The 26,767-nt window shown below is 40.2% G+C and overlaps 1 protein-coding gene across 1 annotated transcript in view; it reads left to right on the top strand.

The window, feature by feature from the left end:
* Positions 1-25,575, top strand: part of LOC132982228 (complexin-2) — a 45,382-nt gene extending 19,807 nt beyond the window's left edge. Inside the window, exons 2-4 of the mRNA XM_061048591.1 lie at positions 8,462-8,631; positions 23,661-23,836; positions 24,482-25,575. Of these exons, the coding sequence (XP_060904574.1) occupies positions 8,601-8,631; positions 23,661-23,836; positions 24,482-24,679 (405 nt within the window). The 5' untranslated portion in view covers positions 8,462-8,600 and the 3' untranslated portion in view covers positions 24,680-25,575. The remainder of the gene's footprint in view (positions 1-8,461; positions 8,632-23,660; positions 23,837-24,481) is intronic.
* The last annotated feature ends 1,192 nt before the right edge of the window (positions 25,576-26,767 follow it).

Below are 26,767 nucleotides of genomic sequence, written 5' to 3'. Positions count from 1 at the left end.
TCGAACCACGGAAACATTAGAATATGATTTACAAACAAAAGGAATCTAGTCTCCTGTATTTCATAAAAACATAAAAAAACAAAAAAATAAACTCTTGATACCGAAAAAATGCAAAAAGGCACAACAGGAAGTGAGAGGATGAACAAACAGTCAGTACCGGAAACAAAAGTAGAAAGTCTGATTTATATGAAGACTTAATTTTAGAAACCCAGAGCAGAAATAGAGTGGCATGTGAAGAAATGGTGTAATATTTAATCTATCATGAAGTCTAAATTATAGGAAGTCAGTGCTATAATAAACCATATTAAGTATCATTAGAATATAAAATATTAAAAGTTCAAATGAGCTTCCTCATTGCGACATCATTTTCACAGAATCTCCTCCGACATCCGAGTCGGGTCGCTCACTTTTAAAAGACGGGGAAAATGAAATGGAGTCATGTATCCTTGCCTCGCCTTCCAGTCTGTGCTGAGGGAATAATTTATCACCACATAGTCACATGAATAAATAATGCTTTATGGCGGTGAAGTCGCTGCCTGGCAGGTCTGAGAGCGAGGCCCGGCATTAGCAGCTCATCATTAATTCATTTAGCGACGTCTCCAGGATTTATTTTCTGTCTTTGGTGGCACTGTGAGTGTGTCATTTTGTACGGAGAAACAGCACTCTTTCATTCGGGATGAACTACATGGAAATGCCTGTCAACTTTGTTTACTTTGTGTGTGAGAAAGAAACTGTGTGTAGATCTGAGTGGAGCAGCTGTGGAGAAAACAAAGAAAGTAAATGATTTGTAGTGCAGTCATAATGCAGAGTCGGCATGCTTTACTTTGTTTGGGCTTCACTATAGGAAGAAAGGTTGCTTCTTGGACAAATATCAAATTTAAAGCAACTTGTTTTATCACCTGCAGATATTGTAAGTTCCTGTTCAACTGAGGTTGACAACATTTCCATAACTTCGGTACTGTGTTTCAAAAAAGTTACAACCTATGTTATTTCTATGAACGATTGTATCAAAGTATGAACTACAGATCTCCACTCATACATTTAACCAAAAGCTGAGAAAGAGAACAGTCTAAGGGCGTTCTCACATTAGGCACGATTGCGCCCTCCTCCCCTCTCCAAATGCTGGTCATGCGTTCATATTAGTAACATCATTCTGTGCTTGAGTACACTTACATATATGTACACAGTCCGATCCAGTAGGTGGCAGTGTTCACATAGTTGGTTTGCAAATCCACCAAGAAGCAGAAAAGAAGACAAAGCAACCATGGTAACCACTCGTGGGCTGAGTCCGTCCTGCTAACTGTGGATGTTTTTTGATTTTTCTGAGGCGCCAACAACGACCCTCTTCCTACTTCCACATCTACCGTGGAGCTCAGAGGATGAAACGGGCCTGTGCTGCGCGGAAACAACGTTTTTTTTTTTTTTTGAAGCAACAGGAGCCGTTTAGAATGAAGTCATATTGTGGTCCACTTCCTTGTTGGAGCACAGATGCTTTCACATCTCCTGTGGACCGTACTCGAGTAACCATGAATTGTGCCCAAGATCACCTCTTCAGGTGGACTCAGGCCTGTTGCCCGAATACGATACATTCGTGTTTACACTGATCAAATGAACCTGACATTGGGGTCAAGTGTACTCAGAACCAGGCCCAGGTTCCTAATGTGAAACCACCCAAAAATCGAACAAATATGTTGGCAACAAAGACAGTAGGCCTACAGGAGTTTACCTGCAATATATGTAACTAAAAACAAGAAATGACTGAATATCGGGGGAATAGGACTTCTATTTTTGTTTTGTAGTATCAAAAGAGGGATCCATATTGTTTGATTTTTACTAGTATCACGTTTAAAACTCGGAGGTGAGGACTGAAAGACCTGCTAACCTGGTGTGAAACATCTCCTGTCAGGGATTCATCTGAGCCTGCTCATCCAGCTCGCTCTATTGATTTTCCCATTCAAGTCCAGTCGAGTATCCCAAAGCTCGGCTCTTCAAACACAGGCTGACAGGCTAGCTGGGAGCAATGTGTGTGTGTGTGTGTGTGTGTGTGTGTGTGTGTGTGTGTGCGCGAGTGTGTGTGTGTGTGTGTGTGTGTGTGAAACTTGTTTTTTAATAACATGTATCCTTGAACCTGGTTAAAAGGGCGAGGAGAACGTAACCTATGATCCTAGGTTAGATGTGATGGGGGTCATTGGGCATCACTGCATAATTCAATCAACCTCTACATTTTTATGTTTCTAACATTTGCGTGTCTCAGAGGGCAAAGGTGTTTGAATCCTTTGCTATTCACAGACCGATGTCATTTATTTGAGGTATATTCAAATGCATCATAATCCTGAATCTGCACAAAATTGAATGTCTTTCAGAGACACTGTCCAGAGACAGTACAGTGGATAGAGTCAGTAACTGAGGAGAGAGAGAGAGAGAGAGAGAGAGAGAGAGAGAGAGAGAGAGAGTGGGGAACGATTTACAGGGAAGGAGCCACAGGCCAGAGCCAAACTCGAGGCCCCCCCGCGAACACCAACCACTAGGCTACACAGTACATGCACCCCTGATTTGTTTTATTTTAGATTATGTTCAAGGAATTGTGAAAAATGTTTCACTATATTTGTACTTGTATGTCACATCAGGTGTTAACTTCATCGACCAACGTACAATGCGAGGATGCAAAAGACCATTTCTTGACGTTAAGCTTTCAAAGGTTTCAGATATTATTTATTTTAGAAACATTTTAAAACGGCTTTCACAAATGGTTCAAAGAAAAAAATGAATATCAGCAAAAACTGGAGTAATGATCTTTTTTTGCAACATGTGTTTCATTAAAAAAAGGCACCACGAAGCAGAATGTGTCTCCACACACTGGTTGTACCTCCTGTAATGGACCTGTCATTTTTTTAACCAAATTCTCCCACATTCAAAGCTTTTCACACATTTCCTCCTCCTGTCACAAACATGTTCCGTTGACAGACCCGAGCCGCTCACATTCTCGTCTCTGGCCGTAAAGAACACGGAAACAACTTCCAATTAACTGGATAGGATCAGCATGCCATCCTGCCCGGCCCTGATAACATTATCCCAAGTCACGCACCACTGCCAGCGCCTGGATTATGAAATTTAAAAAAAAGAAGGAGAAGACGAGGAAGAAAGGGTGTTGTGGGATGGAAGAAGAATGGTTGGGTGCTGGGGGATGGGAGATGAGCAAAGCGGGGGGGAGGTGGTGGATAGCCTTGGGGTTCTGTCTTCAGTGATTGTATGGTGTATCTGGCCCTGTATGAAAGAAAAGGAGGGTTATGTAAGGTTTTAAAGCCCATGCACCATCACCAGAAAGGAGAAGTTCAGTCTGCTGGAGCTTTTCAGTCCAACGAATGCCAAACGCCCACTGATAAGTTCTTACATAACGAGGCGGCGTTCGGGCCTCGGGTGCCTGATGTCGATGTAAAAAGGAGGCAGGTGGAGTGAAGCTCGTCCTTTACACACGATAACAAAGTGATGGATTGTTCTTCTCTGTTGTACCTCATATGAAGGGTTGTTTTGTACAACTGTGTCAGCGTGGCTCTGTTGTGTTGGGGAGGATGCGCTCCTTAGAAGGACAATAGAGAGAGCGAGAAAGAGCGGAGAAACAGGACTTGTTTGTGTTGCACCAAATTAAATATGACCCACTTTGAAACAAGTTCTTTGAAAAAAAAGGTTAAAATTGCAGAACTACCCCTGGTGTCTCTCAATGAAATGACACTACAGAAAATCGTATTCAGTATCAGGGCTGTTGTGAGAATACATAACTACATAGCAGGAGCGTGTTTCTGTGTGTTTGTGCATCAACATATATGTTTGTATGTGTGTCACAAGGTTTTTATCGTAAATGAAAACTAAGGAAATAACTCAAACTAAAAGGTTAAAAACATTCATGTTAACTGAAATAAAAACAAGGCTTTACAAATAAAACGCTAACTGTAACTTCATTTTGTGTTTACAAAACTTACTAAAATGAAATAAAGTTATTGCAGAAATGCGGTTAGTTTTCATTGTGCATCTTCATGCTTCATGGTTTATCTCTGGCACAGAGATTTCTGTTCATGCATCAGGTGGCATCATGAAGTTTGTGTGCGCAAACCACGAAGTGATATGATGCTTACTTTGTCTGGCCCTGTTGGGTCTTGAAGTTATCATCAGGCCTGTTACAAAAACACTAAAATGAATGAAATCTGAGCTAAACTGAAACACAATCAAAAAAAATAATTCAAACTAAAATGAAATTGAAAACAAAATAGTGAAAATAGTGAAAATGTCACGACTATTATAACCATGGTTTCTAGACATATACAGCAACAACAAATATGACAGTGTAGCTCATACAAGAGATTAACAACAGGAAGAGATCATCAGTGATGGAGAGCAGAAATAATACTGAGAGAGACGGACAAATACAGGAAAGTAGTGAGAAAGAGAATTCACTGATACAAAGTCATATGTGCAGGGTTTACTGATATTATATCTTTCATTTCAAACGCACAACTAGAACAATAAAATGAAAAAAAACCACTTATTTTGTTTCAGAAGAAAGAAAATAATATTAAAAACAACAGAACGGTTTCATCTCTGCCCTTACAGATAATTGAATATCTTCAAGGTTCATGACTTCAATGTCAAGGTTAGAATACCCTTAATACAATAACAGTGTATTCTGTGTGTGTGTGTGTGTGTGTGTGTGTGTGTGTGTGTGTGTGTGTGTGTGTGTGTGTGTGTGTGTGTCCTTTTCTTCCAGATGTCCTTGTCTGACGGCTTCATCCCTCTTTTATTCCATTAGAGTGTCCTTGAGTGTGTTTCTGTAATGATAACAGAAATGTTCTTCTGCCAGACCGAAAACACCAGAGGCCATACACACACATAGTCACACACACACACGCACACACACACGCACGCACACACATACGCACGCACACACACAAATACACACACATGTACTGTATATAACCCATACGGCCTGTTTTCCTCTTCTGTACTGTGATGTTTTGATTTAAGACTGAACCAAATCAAAATAATGACCGATAACGACGAATGCAGAAACATAAAAAACATCAAATCAAATCACGTCTCTAAATTCAATAGTAAGCACTGCCACAGTATCCGGAAAGATCCAATGGTAAACGAGTTTATGGATCTGTTACATATCATGATGTTTATGGAGGGGACACAGGGTGACAAATGCTACCTTACTTTAAAATGAAATCATCTTTAGAGTCTAAAGAAGACATTTAACCAATAATAAAAAAAATAAAAAAAATGGGGATTTCTTTCCACAAAACAACCCACTAACTAAACACGTATAAAACTTCTACTAACTTATCAAAAAACATTAAATGGACTCAATATGTATTATTTGGAAATGAATGCATTGATACAAAAATTGTTTTATCCTGTCCTCTTAAGAAATAATCTTTCAGATGCTACATTTAATATTTTTTTCTGCCTTGTCGCTGTCTCTGTTGACATTTTATTTTACCATCTTGAAATGAGCAATAGGTAACTCTGACACCTAGCACTAAAAATGGGAACTGCAGTCCAAATTCAAAACATTGGAAAGAGCTGTTTCCCCCGCCCCCTCCTACATAGAGTCAATGTGCATGCAGGTTGCCATGTCGCAGACATGGAAGCTTCAGTGTTTAGCCAGCTCTAACCTTTCTCCATCTTTCAAATGTCTTATTATAAAATAGCTTAATAGGAAAATGCAGAGGCGTTTCAGGTCCCATACAGTGTTCTGTCAGGCGTTTACTTAATTTGCAGTCTTCAGTTTTGGAGATTTCTCTGTCACAGCTTACAGTTTTTCTTTGCTGTTTTTGTTCCCTCCCTATCCCCCCCTCCTACAGCACAACTGTAAATGAACCGGACATCTTTGGGTGGATTGATACGATTAATGTTAGTTAAAGCCAGACTCTGTGCGATTAGACCAGCATCCCTAGCAACAGTCGACTCCTCATAGCAACGGCCTGTTCTTTTTAACAAATGTCTGCTATCGAGGAATAGCGGACTGTTGCTATGCATGATTGGCCAATCAGAATCAATAATTACACAATTAATAATAAGGTGTGTCATTAATGTGCTGTTCGTCTTAACATTATTTTTTATGGTGCTTTAACTGTTCAATGTTCCTCCATATTAGGCAACCCAACTATAAATGTTTTTTCTACGTAAATATTAGAAACTGACTGCCTACAGGGATGGTCCTGAAGTACAGATTCACACACACAAACACACACTTCAAACCAAGGCTCTTCAAAAGTCCTGAATAAGTGTAAAAAGCACAGTCACTTAGTAATGATTAAATCACTTAAAAGTGTACAAAATGTTCCTCCTTTCAATACGCTCGCATCAAGGACACTCTTGTGTACTCTCACTAACAAATGCATTTAAATAATCAGCTGTTCTTTTATATTCATGCACACAAACACACATTCATGCACACAAACACAGCTCCTCCTCATGCAAGGTTAAGTGTGCAGCGTTTGTGTGTTCCTGCTGACATTTGGGTTTTTGTTAACGAAATCGTGTGTTGTTGTGTATGAAAATGAGGCCGTGCACACCCTGAAACCCTCGCAGCTATGAATGATTTGTCTTCCTACACAGCTTGTCCCCACCCTGTCCCCTCCCAGAATAAACCTGGCGGCTCAATCTTTCATCCAGTCCCATCTCATCTCATCTCATCTCATCTCATTCTGACCCTATTCAGCTCTGGCAAGTATTGGCAAATTGAAATGACACCAGGCGCTCAGCGAGGGGAGCAGGGGGAATCAGCGTCGAAATGGAAATGCTGTTCTGGTTCAGCAGGTTCAATAATTGTGGAGGATTTCATCTTGGTTGGCATGGATGCAAACAAGCACTTTATCAGATAGAGAGAAAGGAGCAACAGTGAGAGAAAACAGGGACACAATGCAGAGACAACAGGGCATCATTTCAACATAAGGCAATGAGCAACAAGGTTCAACCAGAGGTGAGAGAAGTAGGCAGCTTCTCTCACCTCTCTAAATAGTACGTGAAATGGTGGTTATCAGCCAACATCAGCAGAAGGCCAAAACAACAGCAAACATGCAATAACTCCAAAAGGATGCAATGTCAGAAAAACACAAACCCAGTAAAACAACTACAACAAAAGGAAAGCTGCATATTGAGTCATCATAATGACATTTCCCCAGGCCTGCAGGGGGAGCACTATCCAAAAACAGGGAGATTTCTACACGAGAGTGAGAACAGGAACTGGATTTGATCAATTTACTATTCATAAGACCAATAATCTCTTTTTACAGATTCTGCATAATTGTGTAGAATCTGTAGACGGGGTCTGGATTTTCAACATGGGAAGTGTTCTTATTTGCATTTTTAGTACATTTGTAGTCCAAGCTGCATTGACCAATTATGCATCAGCAAACTTTTTTAAATGCAGACAGCAAAAATCAGGTGGAGCCTTTATCCCTCCTTTAACATAACGACTCCCGTTGGCAATATTCTAACGATCATTAGGGGCGTCTGTGGCACAGTTGGTAGATTGGGTCATCTCTCAACTGAATGGTTGGGGATTTGATCCCCAGCTCCTGCAGCCACATGACCAATGTGTCCTTAGGCAATACACTTCTGAAGGCCACTTTACATTGCAGCCTCTGCCATCAGAGTGTGAATGGGTAGTTGTGACCTGCGGTGTAAAATTGCTTTGAGTAGTCAGAAGACTAGAAAAGCACTAAGTCCATTTATGTGTCTCTATAAACAGATATCCAAATAAAAACATAATTCCCTAACCCCCTCAGAAACACACTTTAGATATCACTCTGCACTGTAAAGGCATTTTATATTCAAGGTTTTATGATGAGTCCAGCAGTGCAATTAAATAAGGTTCACAGAGATGGTCAACTGTAGTGGAAATAAAGGAAGTGGCTTTTATAACTGAGACAGTATAATGTCATAGCTTTGACATTTTTCACGAGATATTGAAGGTCAAATGCGTGTGGTGCAAGTGTGTTTTCATGTACTTTAATATATATATTTTTTCAACCTGAATAAATGTTGGGTGTGTGCCATGTTTGAGTTTGATGGATTTATCGGAAAAACATGGTTTCATTTTCCATGAAATGTTTACGACCGGCCAGTGATGAAAGATGTGACTGATGCTTTGGTATTGAGTTACAGACAGATAAGTGACTTTGGGTAAATGGCCTCAGTATTGATTTACCGTTTCCCAGAATGGGATTCCTGTCACAGGGCTGGAGGGTGTTGAGATGATCTCATAATCTGTTGTTTTAACATCCCTGTTGTCTGCTCCCTCGCTCGGTCCGATACTTAAATTGTTGGATACCCTATTGTTGATCGTAGTGTCTATATTGACGTATTGGTGATGAAATTGTGCAATCAGCGTTTTCTTGATTATTAGTTTTTCTGAATATGTGTTTCAAACTAATGTTTTTAATGTCCTCTCTCTCAGGTCCAGAGGAGAGTCGGTGAAGACGTTCAGCGTAACGACAGAGGAAGAGGACACTGAGACACCCAGAGATCCCAGGCTTGGTGGCTACATGCTCAGTTCTCTTTGGTTTTGAGAAGAACAACTACACCAACCAGGAATCATGGATTTTGTGATGAAACAAGCTTTAGGTGGTAAGTACTCCTCACATGTGTGCTCTGACAATTCCCTAAATTCCCATCATGTGCACAACATTTAGTTTTCTGTTGTTTGAATATTGGTTGGCCTGTGTTCTCTCGCTCCTAGTATTGAAAGTTTTCAGTGGAAACTTAGGCGAGCAAATTACATTTGAACTTTTTTTTGTTTTCCTCTGAGTGACGTGTTGAGTGAGTGAGTGCTGACCCAGGGAGATCAGTAGCAATACAAATTTACCGTTTATGACATTTGATGGGAAGTTAGCACAAAGGAAGAACTTACGAAGTCTATATTCAGGAATTATGCAGCTCATCTTCTGATGTCTTTGGCCTTGATGGGCTTTTTTAACTGCACTTACAAATGGAACAAATGGCTCAATCAGCATTATTTCAAATCCCAATGCAGCATGGCCTGACACATTGATTTAAAGAAAATACATAAAACACAACATACTGTGCAAGCAAATAATAATGCATTTTATTTATGGGCGCCTTTCACGTCACTCTAGGTCACATTACAGACAAAGTAGTAAAAACAGTGAGTAAAAACAAGGACACAATCAACTACATGAAAAACAGAAAAACATCAATAGTGAGAAGGGCGTGGTCAGACAGACTAAGCTAATCTAAAAAGGTGTGTTTTGAGCTGTGATTTGAAGGTGGGGAGAGAGTTGATTTCACAGATGGTTTGTGGGAGAGAGTTCCAGAGACGGGGAGCAGCACGGCTAAAGGCTCGAGACCCAAAGCATAGTAAAGCAGGACAGATTAATCCAAATGAAGCCCTGGAGTCGGGGCTCTGCTCTCACTGTGCAAGAGTGTGCAGTCGTACCAACATTTCAAACATGCCTGAAAACATCCGACCAAATGGTAGCAGCTGATAGTGATAGATAGTTAATAGATAGATAAACTTTATTGTCTGTCCCAACAGTGACATAAATTCTCCTTTGACAAGGCTCAAACCATAAAACAACTTACATTAAAAACATGTTTAAAAAACACAACACAAAGTACAGACATTAAAAGAGGATTGCAAAAAAAAAACGCTGCTATAAAGGGCCTCTATTTGATTTTGTTCAGGGTAGTTATTGCAGAGGGAATGAAAGATTTTTTGTAAATGTTTTTTTTTCTGGGCCAGAGGGACTTTGTGTGCCTGATGGCATTGCTGTGATTGGCTGTGGTGCTTTAGTGTACACTGCAGGACTAATGACGTGTCATAGGGATACAATTCGACCAGGCCTAATAATTGGTTGTGCAGCTTAACTATAAAATACGTTACAATAATTGTCAAAAATCACTGTACTTATTTAAAAAAAAAAAAAAAAAAAAAGATATCACTTATATGCATAAAATAGAGAACAATCACAGTATTCAATATGTTGGAATATATAGTAAAGTATTTATGGTTCAAGAATAATAATGATGATAATGTGATACATTTTCATTGCCATGCCCTGGTTTTCAGTGACGTGCACATTGGCTGAGGCTTACCCAATCTGTAAGAGCCACATAAAAGTGTCTGAGTGAATGTTCTTGTAAGCGAGAGGCCCCCGGGGGCCAAAGGTCAATGTCCCTTTAAATCAACTCTCTCATCTAGTTTCATCAGCTCGTAGACCAGCAGCCAGAATGAAATGAGATTTATTCCTTTATTGCTCAGCCTGCTATCCCTCTCTTTGTTTTTCTCTCTCTCTCTCTCCCTCCATCCTCCCAACAGTCTTTCACTTCTCCTCCCTCGTCTGCCTCACATCCCCTCTTTCTCATTTATCCCTCTCAGTTTTTAATCTATCAATTCGTCCACGTTTTATTCCCCTGCTCTCTTTACACACCGAAATCTTTCTCTTAAATGTCCCTCTCCTTTTACCTCATTTCTTCATCCTTTCCTCCAACAGAGCCTTATAATTGTGTTGCTTGATGGATTGCTTCTGAAACTGTGCTATACTCTAATGTCCAAAAACCCAGACTGGAGTCAGACCAGGGCCAAATTAAATTCAGACTAATTTGGTCTGGGTGTTGCTGCACACTCCCTTGATATTGACCAAATTGATGGTTGGGTTTTATGATTTCCAGGGGCTGTTTCTGTCTTTCCTCAGGTCCACTTTAAAATCTCATATTTTGTACTTGAATTAAGGCGTCATGTTTTCGCAAGTTTGAAGTGTTTTATTACCAAAACCTCTACTATGGAGCTACATGCTTCTTAGTGCCAGTGAGGAACTTTTAGGTTGTGTGGATCTTGGCGCCCCCTGTGGACAAAGTAGGAAGAGTTATCTCATTGCTGATCTTTTCCTGTACATATTGAAGTCATGTTTTCTGGAAAAAAAATCTTAAACATTCAACTCACAATGAATCCTTTTGCATGGAAAATATGAAGTCGGATGTTTCTGCAGCAAGTTGTTGATCTTCTCAGGCATATAATTATAACACAGAAATACTCTAGTCTACTTGTTAATGGTGTTGGGTTTTTTATGTCATAAAGAGGCATCTGTTCAGTATCAGTTCGGACTTCTGCATTACAAGCTAAACACTTCTTACAGAAGCTTTACATTTCAGGAATTCAGCTCTGTCTTTGATAAATCCAGATTCCCACTTAGCTCTGAAAAAATGGCTGGAAAATAGAATAACATAGACATAGAATAACATATTCTGATACAAATGTCTTAAGACCTGAAAATGTAAAGGAGTTTAGGACAAAGTAAACTGGGTAATTTACCAGTTTATTGTTCAACATAGATTGTTTGTTTGACCTAAGTGGAAACATTTTTGACCATATTTGGACAATTGTCGATCACAGGTAGCCACACTCTGGTGCATACCTTTTGTTTTGCTAATTTTACTCCACATGATTGAGTCCATAGACTTATTCAGTGTCATGTTTTCTACGGTAATAAAACAAGTCAAAGTTTTGTAATTTTCTCACAGACCTCTTTTTGCAACCAATGCAATGTTGTCTATTTTTTTACAGAAGAAAAAAAGCCTTTCTGTGTCCCAGTTCAACCAAGTTAGTCTGATTTGCAGGGCCTACGAGGATTTATAAAGAACTAAACTAAAGCGCTTAAGAATCAATTTAGGCCAAGAGGATATAGGGTTGAAGTTATAAGTTGGTTTCATGCTTCTAGTAACCCAAAAGACACAGAACACAAACTTGATTTTGCTTTTCAGCTTTCACCGGTTTACATGGCCGTTGAAAATGACATCAGAGAAGAACGGGTAATTATTTTTTTTATAAGCATCCTCATGTGGTTAACAAGAGACCCCCCTCACCTGTACACAGCAAGCAGGTAAAAGACCAACATCCCCCCCTCTGGAAATTACCCATGTGACGATTCCCAAGAGTAACATTTCACACACAGAAGATATGTATTCAACCAACTGCACATGGGAAGAAAATGGCATGCTCTACTGCTAATGTAATATACTGTACATGCTCAAATTCTCAGGTGGATTGGCATACACAAGCAGGACGGCCAGGGCTTCAAAAACTGTTATCACTGACAATCACGATGCAGAAATAATGTAGTCAATGGGCTGTTCTTCAAACACACAGTTCCTCTCTCAGGTGGGGACATATTTTGCAGTGGGGGAAACATTGATTTAGGGGGCCAAAGATGTGAAATCTTGTAGATAAACACACCTGAAGGCCTAAATAAATAAACTATTTTTTGTGGAAAAAGTTCCCCTATTTTTGTCGGCAACTTCGGCGAGTTAAATACACTTTACCATGTTTTTGGAACACCAGTACTGTATGTGCCCCTAGCCTGTCTACAAACCCCAAAATTATGAGATTATGGAAGTACTCCCTCCCTCCCTGGGTGAAACTCCCAGAGCTAGGTGTTTGTTCTGCCCTCTAAGTTTGGCTTCTCACAGTAAACAAAAGGGTATGGTGCAAGAAAGCCCGAGCCACATCCCCTTCCAGAGGCGTGGTCTAACACAGCTAATTTTTATTTAAAGCTACAGACACAGAAACAGCCTGTTCTGAGCAGGGCTGAAATAGAGGGGTTTATAGGCATGATCAAATACAGGGTGGGAGTGGGTTATACTAAGAAACTTCACAGACATATTTTTGGGAGCTCTGAGACTTATTGAAACTGTTTGAAAAGGAGGATAATATGTGACCTTTAATAATATTTTCTGTTTTTCAACTCACTTGAGGTTACTGAATCAGAAAAGTCCTGATTTTTAGTATTCTTCTTTACATATTCCTTTTCCCATATTAGCCTACAAAAGCATAATTAATAGGAGCACTGCTATCACCTAAAGCTGAAATACAAACGCCAACAGAAGGAATAATTGTAACTGTAATTCTCAAACCTGAACTTGGACACTTACTTTTGTTTTAGATTATACAATATTGACTGCTAGCTTGCCAGGCTAATCCAACAAATTGGATAAGCTGTATCACTTTCCCCAAAGGGCATTTATTTTTTATCTACTTGCGCACACAATTGGAACAGTCAGAGACAGAAAGGAGAACTTTTCCAATAAATTACATTCAAGAATAATCAAATTTAATCCTGACCCAAGGCTTTAAGGAACGAAATGGCCGGAGCTCCTCAGGGTGGTTTACGGCAACAAAACAGCAATCAGGCCATACATTTGCACAAATGAAAAGACACAATATCTTAACAATGTTCGGTCTCAAGACTATTTTGCTCTCTCGCTCCATCTGTCCTATTCCATCTATCCATCCATGTTTTACATGTCTCTTAGTTTTCTGTGTTGGGGCAATTTCCATACCGTCCATCGGCTGATCCCTCTTTTTTTTCTATTCACTCATTCATGCTCTCTCCTCCACCTTTTTCTATTCCTTCCATCCATCCTTTTGTCGCTCCTACTGGACCCACTGCGGATTGGGGTAGTTAGCGTTTTTATTCTCTTAACTCAGACCATCTATTCTTCCATCCCTCCATCTCATAGTCTCCTTTTTTTTTTGCAGTCGAGCATCCTCTAAATCGTTTACTTCTCTCTTTCCCTCCATCGCTTCTTTCATTCCCTCCACTGTCCGTCCTTTCCCAGATTGAAGTGCTTGTCTATAATGCTGTGACCTTTTCTCCTGGAACAGAGTGGCATTTATTTCATTGGGACACAGCTGGCCGTCCATGAATATATATACACACACACACACACACACACACACACACACACACACACACACAAACATGAAAACACACACTCACACAGACACACGGATGAGGTTTCAGTTGTTGTTTTAGTCCCGAGGGGAAAGATACCATTTTGAGATGATGTCTTGTCCACCTAATGGGAGCGTTGTGTTTAGGTGGGCGTGTCAGGACATCAATTTCACAACAGCCCTGCAGTGTGTCTCATGCATACAAATGACTCGAGTGGCCAAAATTGATTGAACACACACATTAGCTGTATTCATTTTTTGTAACTCCCCTTCTTTACGGGTCTACTCTCATTGTTTGATGTAATTTTCGCTTTTATCGCCTCTTAGCTTTCCTTTTGGTGAGTTCTTCCCGGAATCTATTGTCAACGAGAATCTGTATCTCAATGGGAATATTCCTGGTTAAATAAATATTATAATAGGAAAAGGAACTTCCTCGAACAAAATATTTCATTTCAAATAGTACATTTTGAAATTCCATGTTGCTGCTTTGCTTTTGAAAACAGCAGATGAGAAAATGATCCAGCCACAACGTCAACTATACAGCTTCCCTGCAAAGGACAGAGGTAAACGGCTCGGAAAGAAATGGGAATTCAAACATCCACAACCTCAGGACAACCAGGCAAACTTAATTTTCCATTACAGATTAAGATAAATAAAGCTAAAGCTATATGCCAGCTATTCCATTTATATCTTCATGAGACTGTTTTATTCACAAGTAATTTAATAAGAAACTTCATTCTACTAATTTGGTGAATTTTAAACTTATCTGTCATCAAATGTTATATTTCTTTAAGACTAGGTTCTGCCACTTATTGGAGGCTAACTCCAGCATATTTAAACTTTGCCACTATCTTTTACATGTTTCTGGTACTTCAAAACAAACCTGTACAAACCATGCACAAGTAGTAAATTGTATTTCCACTGACAGGTTTAGGAAGATATTTTGTTCTACATTTTTAGGATTTTTAAATAAATCCTTAACATAAAATAAAAAGGTTTCTGGGCTTTAGAAATTGAAAGAAACCATTATGGTCTTGCATTTTGTTCAGAAAATGGTGAAGCTTTAAGAAGTGAGAGGAAATAAATGAAGTCAGTACTGTATCGTGACCAAATCCACCCAAGTTTTAACACATGATTCTGTGCACACAACATCATCTACTTTGTCCAATTTAGCTGCACTTAACTTTTATTTCATCCCTACACACAGACACACAAACACACACGCACAAACACACACACGCACACACATGCCTTACTAATGTGATTAGATGCTAAACATCTCCTGAACATTTCATTGGTTCAGACTGAGGTATAGATTTCAGCTGAAGGCCACAGATTGTATTTACTTGTTGTTTAATTAGGAAGCAGATTCATTAGTTTCCATGTTGTGTTACATTAATCAGTCGAAGACAGAACCAGGGTGTGAAGATCACAACAACAATCATAGTGAGCAAGTCATTTACTTCAGGGTCTTAATGACTTGAAAATGGAAAAAAGATGTATAACTTTTTGTCGCGCCTGATATTTGTGCGATTGTGTCCAATCAAAGGATGTCAACTTAATATTGTTTTTGCTGCTGACAGGTTCAGATCGTTTTAGGATGCATGTCTGAGAATATTAAGGAAAGAAATCCTCATGAATAAAGACCCTTTGTTTTAAAGTAAGACGCCTTTGTATTGACCAGAAAGCGCTGTCACCTTTCTCTCCAAAATCCATCGACAAAGTCTGTAATATTACATTGCAGAACACTGGAGTTGCTGATCTGCTTCTGCTTTGATTGGTTAGGTTTTTTTTTTACGTTATTATGCATTACACAAATACAGTGTTGAATCTGAATTAAGAGCATCGCAAATGGTAATATGGACAACCAATGGAGGGGTAGAACAGCAACTCCCAGAGTCTACAAAAATCACATTTCAGATCTTAATAGGCACGTAACTTTTAAGCTTAGATTGTACTGATTATAGGGATATGGTGCATTTGAAAATACTCCAGCACTAGTAGAGAGGGATAAGGAGAGTTGGGAATATGTTCGCCATATTCAAAATTTTCAAAGGTAATTAGATTTGATCACAGAGTCCATCTGAGGCCTCGTCATCTGAAAGATGCCGTCCAATATTTTGTTCCCGACATGTACATCCGGCCTCTGCTATCTGCGTCTGGATATGAAATGTGTGAACCTCTCCCCTTTTCTCATAAAGAAGCTCATATAAGAGATAACACTCAGATAATCTCTGAGACATCAGCGTGAACCTGTCCTGTCCAGCCAGGTCGAGCTCACCGTTTCATTTCCTGTGCAGGCGCGGGCAGGCGACAAGCGAGGACGCTGCAAAAACAGGACACCACAGACAGGTTGATAAGGTGGCCACAGACTCCGGAAAAGAATCAGAGTTTTTGCCGCTCAAAGGCACTTAAACAGAACATGCTGATGTGGTGATGGGAACACAACACTGCCCTTCTTCCCCAATATCTCATCGGTAGTGGAAACTTTTCATGTGACTTGGATGAGGGTGTAATTTGGGCGATGGAGGTCATATTTTATTTAAATGATCTCCATTTTTCAAACCCCTCCACCCCGAACAAATTATCCAGCTGCAACACCATCCATCTGCCCCGTTGGAGGGGGAGTCAATGGTCCACACTTTGTCTCTCTGACTTCCTCTGTCTCATGTTCCCCTCCTTGGTCTCGATGTCATTTTTCAGCTCAGACTTTCTCCCTTTTTACTTTTTCTGAACACTGGCTCTGCCCACTCTGAACCCAAACCACGACCCTTCTCTTTTACAGAGCCAAATGTGTTTGGTAAATGGACTTGAGCTTGTATAGCGCTTTTCTTTAAAACCTCATTTCCCACCTACCCATTCACACCCATTCAAACATTAATGGCAGAGGCTGCTATGTAAAGATTAAGATTTACTTTTATTGATCCCTGCAAGGGGAAATTTCAGTTTTTACACTCTGTAGTCATGCAACACACACATAGGCTGAAGTATATACACACATGCACACAAACAGGATCCTATGGACATGCACTAATGGAGAGATGTCAGGGTGACGGAGCAGTGGTGGGGAGGGGGTTTGGTGCCTTGCTCAAGGGCACCTCGGCAGTGCTCAGGAGGTGATCTGGCACCTCTCCAGCTACCACACCAACTCCCATACTTGGTCTGCACTTGAGCCGGCAACCCTCCGGTTCCCAACCCAAGTCCCTACAGACTGAGCTACTGCCGCCCCACAAAGTAAAGTGACCATCAGAAATAACTATCACATTCATACGCCGCCGACAAAGCTGTCTTGCCCAAGGACGCATCGGGCATGTGGCTTCAGGAGCTGGGAATCGAACCCCCAACCTGACGTTTGAGAGACAACTGACTGTACCAACTGAGCCACAGCCCTCAAAACCTTACCAGACTGTGATTATTTCTCTCGTCATTTTAGAGGCATTACCTAAACTTGTAAAAGGTATAGGTATTTCTCAGTATGCATTCATTTCAAGTCTGAAGTGCTGTTGCAAATGAGTTATTACTTACTTTACTGCAGGGCCCTGCAGTTTTAAAATTGACACAAGAGGGTTCACTACACAGCCCAGGTTACTGATGTTTTGAGAGAGTTATAACGTGTAGTGTATAGACACTACAGTAAAGAAAAGTACAGACAAAACAAACAGTAGCTACAGTATGTGCTATAACTGCAGTCCAAATGTTTAAGTGAACATGGTAATACTCTTTTTTATAGACAAAAAACATGCTCAACTCACTTTCAACAAAAACGACTTGGCGCTGAATCCCCAAAAAATTTGAATAAGAAAAACGATAAGGACAGCACTCCAAATTTTATATTTTAATTGCCACATGAACTTTTCGAGCCTCGGCTCTTCCTCAGCGTGTGAACAGGCAATTTTGTGAGATCAATTTACACTTTGTCCAAGATGAGCTCTCCTCCATCACAGTAGAGGGAGTCTCCATCACAGTAGAGGGAGCCTCCATCACAGTAGAGGGAGTCTCCATCACAGTAGAGGGAGCCTCCATCACAGTACAGGGAGCCTCCATCACAGTAGAGGGAGTCTCCATCCCACGACCCACCCACAACACAAACCAACACCCAACCCACATGAGCTTCCTCAATAATGAGGTACATAGGACATGCAAAGCACAGTCACAAACAACAATCCAAAACAGGCAGTACTCAATACGCCGTGCTCAATCACAAGTCTTAAAGTCAGTTAAGAACCACTGTGATCACTTCACAAAAAACTGATGAATGAAATCTCCTCATTTAAACCGTTCGGAATCAGGGTACCCAAAGACTGAATCCAAAAGGTTTCTCTCTGTAAAAGGATTCTGTCCCTGTCTCCACCTCTGAGACAGTTTTGGGTTGTTGTTTGTGATTGTGCTTTGCATGTCCTGTACCTCGTTATTGAGGAAGCTCATGTGGGTTGGGTGTTGTTTTGTGTTGTGGGCGGGTCGTGGGATGGAGACTCCCTCTTCTGTGATGGAGGAGAGCTCATCTTGGACAAAGTATCAATACTCTTCTTTAGACAGAAAATGTAACACAACAGTTACCTGGAGCTGCTGAACATCATGAACTCCTCTCTTTAACGATTGCAGATGTATTCAATCAAATGTAATCACGTTTGATGTATCTGCTACAGAGGCAATTCATTCCTTAACCATCCTCAGCCAAACTAAATCAATCCAATCTTCTCGTCAGCTGCTCCAAGCTGCTCGTATTTTCACTGTTTTGGCATCAGTTAAAGCATCAAGCCAGCGGCATGTTTTTGAATCTCAGCCTCTCTAAATGTGTAACTCTCGTGCATTTAAACCCCCGTGGCAAAAAGATTTGCCCCGTGGAAAGATTGAGTGAAGTAATGAGCGACTGCAGGCACAACCTCAAAATGGTTTGAGCACTTTGCCTCCAACTGTCCACCTTTGTGTGGTGTGGAAATGTGTGAGCTAGCCTCTGTTGAAGAGGAAGGGGAGGCGGAGAGGGGATAAGAAACAAGGGAAAGGAAAGAAAGAGGGGGGGGGCTATGGAGAGTAGAGGACAGAGGAGGACATAAGAGGGGGATGGGGCATGTAAAGGGTAAAGACTCTGATAGGTTAAAGAGAAAATCATCTACCTCTCTGGAGAATGCGGGAGAACAAATATGACCTTCCATGACATTTTGTACAGATATAGCCTCCTTCTGTCTACTGTATGCCTTTATCCTTTCTCGGCCCAGCTGGTCATGCTCAAGGTTTCTGCCTGTTAAAAGTTAGTTGTTGTGGCCACTCTTTGCCAAGTATTTACTCCTGTGATGGATTCAAGTTGTGTCTCTTTAAATAACCCAACAAAGACTTAAGTCTGGACCTGCTTTTTTTGTTTAGTGTCCTGAGAGACCTTAGTCATGATTTGGCGCACTATGTTCATTTAAAAAATAGATTAATTTATTGATTGTTGTAAATATGCCCAGCAGTGGAAGTTGCTGGTCTAAAGTGGCTTCAACTTTTTCATGTGTAATTGTAACTTACACAAATATTGTGTTGGATCTAAAAAACACCATTTAAAACACCAAAATCACACAAGAACACAACAAACAAACGGATCAAGGCAGGGGTAGACTAACAACTCCAGAGTCCTGAGAGGTCAAATTTCTGTTTTTGTCAACGGAGTCTGGTGGAGGTTTATGTTTCTTGTCACAAAAATAGCATAAACCCTTCTACAAAAATATCTATATTTCTACAATGATATTTTAAGTAATAGTGCCAGGCACTTTACATAGCAATAACAGCAATTACAAACTTTACATATAAATGATCTGCAGCACAAACATGATACAATAGGGACATTTAAAGAAATACCAGAACTTGTACATACTCATACTTCTTCCCTTAACCCCCTTTCTTTATGGCTGCACTGATAAATGTATTAATAGTAATACTAGTTTGTATTATATGATAATTATGTTTTTCTCTATTGTGACCAACATCATAACAACACTGTATATTTGAGTATTTTTCCTCGTTAATGCATAAGCATCAAAGCACCGTATGTGTTCCTGCTTTGAACTTGTTTGCACATACATAATTACACTATACATATGCTGTGCGTCTGAGTGTTTTTACACACTGAAGCACACACAGCGGACGGTCTGACCTTAACCCGACTCCCCAGCGAGTCCTGGGGAACATTTCACCCCCACCCCCCCTCCCGCCAGCTGAGCGCTAATTTGTCATCTTCAGATTTGCTGCTGTCTCACAGTGCTGCAGGGCAATTAGGACCACTGTGAGACCGACAGGACCGGCCACCGCTGGCATTATAAACCAGAGAGGGAACTGGTCCTTAACGTCACATTTGTCTGAGTAATTTTACTCCGATTCCCTCAGAAATGTTCTTGTTTGGCTCCTGAAAGAGGCAAGTTTTTTTTTTATTGCCACATAACACAGAATGGCCACAATATTTCAGTTCATGATGATTATTAGCCATGACTACAACATTCATATTTAATGATCTTCCAGGCTTCTATAAGTCAGTCCTGTAATGTGCTCAAACATAAAAATGTCACGATGAAGTCATAAAGAAACCTTCTCAGGGAGGAGATTCAAAGTCCCTCAGGCCAGACTGAAACCCCTTCAAACATTCATTTATGCTCATTTCCATTTAGAATCTGAACAACAGATAAAGAAGGACGTACCAACGGGCCGTGGAATATATCAGTATCCTGCCAGAACGTGTTGAGAAGATGAATCTGATGACTGAAGCCATCTTACTATGGCCACCATAACTGTGGTGGCATCTAGAGCATTCTGCTGCTGCTGCCTGCTAACCCTGACATTTGGCATGGATAGTTAGACATATGCTAATGAAGGTACCTTAATCAAAAGGATCTTTACATTATTAAGACATTGGTTACAACAACAGACGGTTGTGGTGTCTCAGTGGAGGAATAGATACAACTTGACCTCCTGCCACATATTTGTGATGAAGTGCTGACTTGCTAGTTATTTTAAAAGCTGCATTAAAGAATCACAGACAAGTAGTAATTTTTTTCTAATGAATCTGGTCATCAATGACTGCATGCAGCTCTGACATATGCTTGCTAGCCAGTAGAAAAACATCATATACGAAATGAACGATAAAAGCCTTTCTACAAATCACTCAGAGAGGCCTAAATACATTATTGATCTTCTTCAAAAGAATTTCGGTGTCCTCTGTGGTCAGGGAATCTCTCTATGTGTCATCTCTCGTATAATGGGACTCTCTTAATATGTAGAATTAATAAATGCCTTGGTTCTCAAATGTAAATGTAAACTAGGAAGTGGCTGAATGCTAACATTAGCAGTAGCTAGCAGGTTAGTTAATATGTTTTTCTACTGATAAAATGGCCCGATGTGTCTCTGGATTTTCAGTATCCATTGTCTTTGTAAAGCATTGCTCAGATTTGCAACGTTAACATGACTTAAACCTGGAGCATAACAGTAAGACACAATATTAACATTTGGGCTTTCCACCCTGAGCCTGACGTCACAGCAACATGGCCGCCGTGGGAATATGGTCTATTTTCTACTGTATTATCTGTACTAATTCATGTACTCAGTCATTTAGATTGACACCACATTTTACCAATTAGGACACCACTGTTCCCAGGCTACCATAGCCAATAAGTGAGTAAAAAAAAAAACAGACTTTCTTCCTCTACCCTCCATGGCTGGCATTACACACGATACAGATGTGTCAGTTGAAAACAGCAAGGTTGAAAGTCTTGTCTCTTCTGAGAAGCAGGAGCAAATGAGTTCAGCTGACTTGAGTTGGCGAAAGAGAATTCAAATCAAGAAAATTATGTTCATGGTAAATTATGTACACTACATTCACTGGTAGTTAAATCTTTCGTTATTAATTTTTCCAAGTTAACGTCCACGTTTAAAATGAATGGGGGGAGAATGACGCTGATAATTAACAATCAGCCAGCTCTGGTTGGCACTAAGCATTCTACAGATTAATCGATCATTTGTTTGTTCGCAGTTAATAAAATTTAGTGATCCGCTAAACCACTCAGGACTCTGAATAAAAACAATGCAAAGAAGCTTCACACGCAAACGTGTACATCTATCTACTAATACATTTAATATGTGGGCTACAGTGCATTATGCTGCTCTCATTTGTCATTCCCTTTCCTTTCCTGAAATAATCTCCTCAGCAGTGAAACATGTTTAGCTCTTATTCTTGGCTCTGGTTAAATAAAGGCGTTAGATGGCAAGTCGGCCAGCCTGGCTCTCCTCTCTGCAGCGCCTCAGAGGAATATCAATAACTCGATGAAGTTTTCTCTCCGCTGGAGGATCCATAATTCAAACACGCTCAGGTGGTCGTGTATTTACTATCGATCAGACAGAGGTAACAGCAGCAACATCGATAGCCCGAGGGTGTCGCCTTCACGTCTACAGAGCAGCTCCTGTCATTGATAAAGACGCAAAACTTGTTTACAAGGAGAGAGAGAGAGAGAGAGAGAGAAAGGAGAGGGAACTGAGAGAGAGAGAGAGACGCCCTGAACTCGAAAATAAGCAGTATATCTGCTTTATATATTTTTTTATTACACACATGGCACATACATCAATACTTTAGAAGATACAAATCAATCAAACACACTATTATCAATAAAATAGATCATAAGACCATGATCTAGATTTGGATGCATTTGACACTACAAATTATCACTCAACAGCAGCCCAAGCCAATTTTTTGTCATCCCAGTGTCCTTCATTTTTTCTTTTAAACATCTTTAATATACACAGACAAATGCCAGGCTCAATATTCAGAACTTGTGATTCAAGTTTTGGTTTATTTGTCATTTTCATTTTGTATCTGCACACATTAAAAACCAAATGCTGCTCTCCCAGCCCACAGCAGTGTAACAGAAAATAACACATACACACAGAAACGCCTATAAAATTAACCTTTTTTTTTTTTTTTTTTTTTTTAAAAAGAAGGAAAATAAAATCCAAACTCAAGAAAGTCAAAATATCCAATAAGAACAGTGTAGGCTCTAAACTCTACAAAAGAAGTCTCAAACTGTACAAATAAAGTCCCAAAAGACGTCACAAAATCGTGACTTGTGATGTATTTCCAATGAAACGGGATATAACCAATCACAAGATAGAAGGCAGGACATAACGTTGGGGATGAATTTGATTGGATAGTTAGCTTCGACAAAGCCTTTTAAATTGGTTGAAGAATAAGTTAATTATTCTGTAAATAAACATGGACGTAGTCTCAGTGACATCACCATTCATTCTTTGAAGCAAACGTCTGAATTTTTTGCAGGGATTTCTAAAACTTGACTTTCGGTGAATACAGGAGTAGATAAACGTCTGGAGCTGAGGTGATCCTTAAGCCTCCTGTTGCCATAGCTACAATGTGCTTGCCATGTCATTCACGCACTTCAAAATGAATTACTCACAACACTATTTTGTTTGACTTAAATAGTTATGAAATGTGTTTAAATACAGCTCATAGCTATTTTTAATTAATCGTTTAACTTTATTTCAAAGAGAAGTAGTTTACCTGGATGTCGAGGTGCAGATCAGGAGGACAGGTGGCCGACACCAGATGGAAAAATGTGTTCTTCTCTGTCTCTGTGGTTCTTTGAAGCTTTTCCAGCTGGCTCTTCTTCTTTTGTTTTCCAAGACTCCTCAAGGATCTACAGGGAACCCTGTCGCCACATAATCCCGAGAACTGCTAACGTAGACATTTTTTACTGTTGAATACGACATAAAACATGGTGTTAGAGTACAATGTTGTTTGTTTTGAAGTGGTTGACTCATATCACAATGACGACTTTGCCTTTTGTATGACAGAATAAATCAAATCTGGATATCAGGGAACCAAAAAAAAAAGGCAGCCACCACTTTTATCTGCATGTTTTTCTATACTTTCCAGGGGCCACCAAAGACATGGGGAAGATGCTCGGTGGAGAGGAGGAGAAGGACCCCGACGCAGCCAAAAAGGAAGAGGAGCGACAGGAGGCTCTGAGGCAGCAGGAGGAGGAGAGGAAGGCCAAACATACCAAAATGGAGGCAGAGAGGGAGAAAGTACGGCAGACCATCAGAGACAAGGTAGGGAACTCTCCTTTGGTCAATGATATTTGGAGTAATTTGCACCAGAACGCTGCACTAGACAGTTTTTCTTTCTCAAAGAGAAAAGAAACCAACAAAACTGTTAGCAAGCTGAGCAGAAAAAAACATGTGTTGTTTACAATTTGGAGTTTAAGTTGATTATTCTTTTAGTAACTGTAAAGAGCTCCTCAACCAGAGAGCGAGAGAGAACTCATATAGTCAAGGAAGAGTGGCCGAGCTTGCCATTACGCACAGAAGTGAAGGGAAAAACAAAAACATTATCATCTGTCCTAATTAGGGCTGTCAGCATTAATGCGTTAATCATGATGTGATTATGGTCCGAAATGAATGCATTCATTATTTTAAATCGCACTAATCGTGTGGCATTTTGTCCCTTTCGAAGCACCGTAGTTAATCCACTGTTGTTTGCCTTTAGCTTTTTGTTTAATAAATGTAGTTTTCTTTGTATCTGCAATTGGGTCCACCTCCTTTGTTTGTTCAACCAATCATGACATCGACTCTAGCGTCTTCCTGCAGCCTCCCCATGACTGATTTCCAGTTCACAGTTGGACAGTTTTCTTGTTATTTCTAATTTGCTGTAACGTTTGTCCCATCACATCACCTGCTGTCCACTCTCTGTTTCAGTATGGGCTGAAGAAGAAGGAGGAGAAGGAGGCAGAGGAGAAAGCAGCCATGGAGCAGGCCTGTGAGGGGTCACTGACGCGCCCGAAGAAGGCGATCCCACGGGGCTGTGGAGACGACGAAGAAGAGGACGAGGAGAGCATCCTCGACACTGTCCTTAAGTTTCTGCCCGGACCTCTACAGGACATGTTCAAGAAGTAAAGAAAAAAAAAACAACAACATAGAAATCAAAAGAACCTTAAAAATCAGGGTCCAGTCTGGTCTGGGCTGGGCTGCAGGGATCTTTGTGTGGGACTTTGGGTGGACAGGGTTGAGTGAAGGTTTGGGGGAAAGAGACAACAAGGGTCAGTTTGGGTTAAGAGACCAGTAGGATTTTAGAAGATGTAGGGAGAAAAAAAATCGGGAGGGGGGGTTGGGGTTCTTGCCAAACTGTTAGAGGCTGCACACTGCCTTTCTAGAAATCGTTTACTTCGTTCTTTTCTACTCCTCGACGACTCTTCCCTTTTGAATTATTTACCACAGTTGCTGTACAACCTTCAACTGCCACTTAGCACATTTCTACAATAAGTACATTTGATGCCCTAGTTGTTATTTTTACACAGACATTTTGATTGGTTGGCCGTCATCTGGCGATGGTGACCAATGGAGACCAGTATTCCCTTAAAGAATGGCCCTTTCTTCTGTGGTCATGTTTTCCAGTAGATGGAGCATGTTGTGTTTACTTCAATGGGTGTTTTCTACTTTTATGAACCTGGTTTAAGTCTTTATATTGTAAAAAAATAAAATAAAATGAATCAACGTTTGAGTTTTTAGGACATGTGCCTTCATATCATCTCCTCCAGCAGAGGAATTGTCAATGAGGGTTTCATTCAAACAGGTGGACAGTTGTTGGTATTGTGTAGGATACAACATCGGACACTTTTGGAAAAATGTGTTTGATCTAAAGTTGGATTGTTGGGATATTTGGGGATTTCCAGAAGCAAGTGCTCAAACCAGAAACTTCTGGAAATCCAAGACAGCCAGAGAGTCCATAAAACTATTAAGAAACAAAAAAAACTTACATTACGTTGAGCTTCCGAAGAACTGTTTGCTGCTGCTGCAAAAAAAGTTTTAATTTCCCTTCTACTTCGACCTCTAATTTTACAAAAGCTATCCTTGTGAAACCAGTCAGCTAGCGAGACCGCCATCATGCAAGAAATGTAAAATTTAAGTTCTTGGATGTGTCAAAAACTCAAGTTGTCATCCATCCAATCAGCCAAGGCTCATTTTACCTGTTTAAATCCACAATATGTCCAGAATTACACAAAGCTCACACCAAACCATTGTGATTTAAGTTTAGTGTGGTCCTCATAGACAATCAAAGCATTAACACACGGAAACAGTGGGGTTAGCTGGTACTTTATATGTTGTCACTTCCTGTCTCATCATCTAAAACGTTGGTTCTTTCTCTCACGTTTATTTAACTGGTTGCCATCAAGTGGCTCTTTTTTTTTTAAACACTTATTCACATTTTTATTCTCCATATTTGTATACATCAATGCAAATACCAGGCAATTTATTTTGTACATACTTTTTTACTTTCTGTGAATGTGCTGCCAACTTATTCCAATGCTACTGCAAATGTGCAACCCTTCATCTTTTCACATGTTCGTTTACCTTGATCAATTTCATCAACATTAAGACCAAAGAAATACTGGTGAGACCTTACTATTTCTTTTGTCAACGCCAATATAGAAGACCTGCATGCTGGGGGGTTTATGGTTCTTGCGAGGTCTGCTGGAAAAAACACAACAGCCTGTTCAGTAAGTGCATGCATCCCAAAGACCACCGCGAAGCTATGAAGACGATCCTATTTCCTTAAAAGTATTCTCTGGCTCAATAAACCCAGAACACTGTAGACGGAGCCTTAGAAAACCTGTGTGTGAGTTGTTGCACTTCACTGCCTGAAGAGCTCATTCAGAGAGCTGAGTTGATTCTGCGGCCTGCATCTCTTAATCCAACGCAAAGTCAAGACTGTTCTCACTCTGTACTCTTAGGATATGGCAGCATGGCCAGTTGCCCCGACACTTCAAAATAGGAGTTAAACGGTGGACACATTATGAGATAATCAGGACAGGATTTTGGGCCTGATTCCCCAACTTCCAACAAAAGAAAGTGAAGTCTAGATTTTGCCTCCTGGCAGGTCCACCTGTCAGTCAACTCATAATAATGCAAAAATGTATGAATAACTCTGAGGCTTAATAAAATCAAATCAGATGCATCATAACCCCCCTCCTGTAAAGTGTGTAC

The sequence above is a fragment of the Labrus mixtus genome, chromosome 10, assembly GCF_963584025.1.
Source record: "Labrus mixtus chromosome 10, fLabMix1.1, whole genome shotgun sequence".
Classification (NCBI taxonomy): Eukaryota; Metazoa; Chordata; class Actinopteri; order Labriformes; family Labridae; genus Labrus; species Labrus mixtus.
The sequence above is the reverse complement of the archived record's forward strand: the minus strand, read 5'-3'. Positions and strand labels throughout refer to the sequence as shown.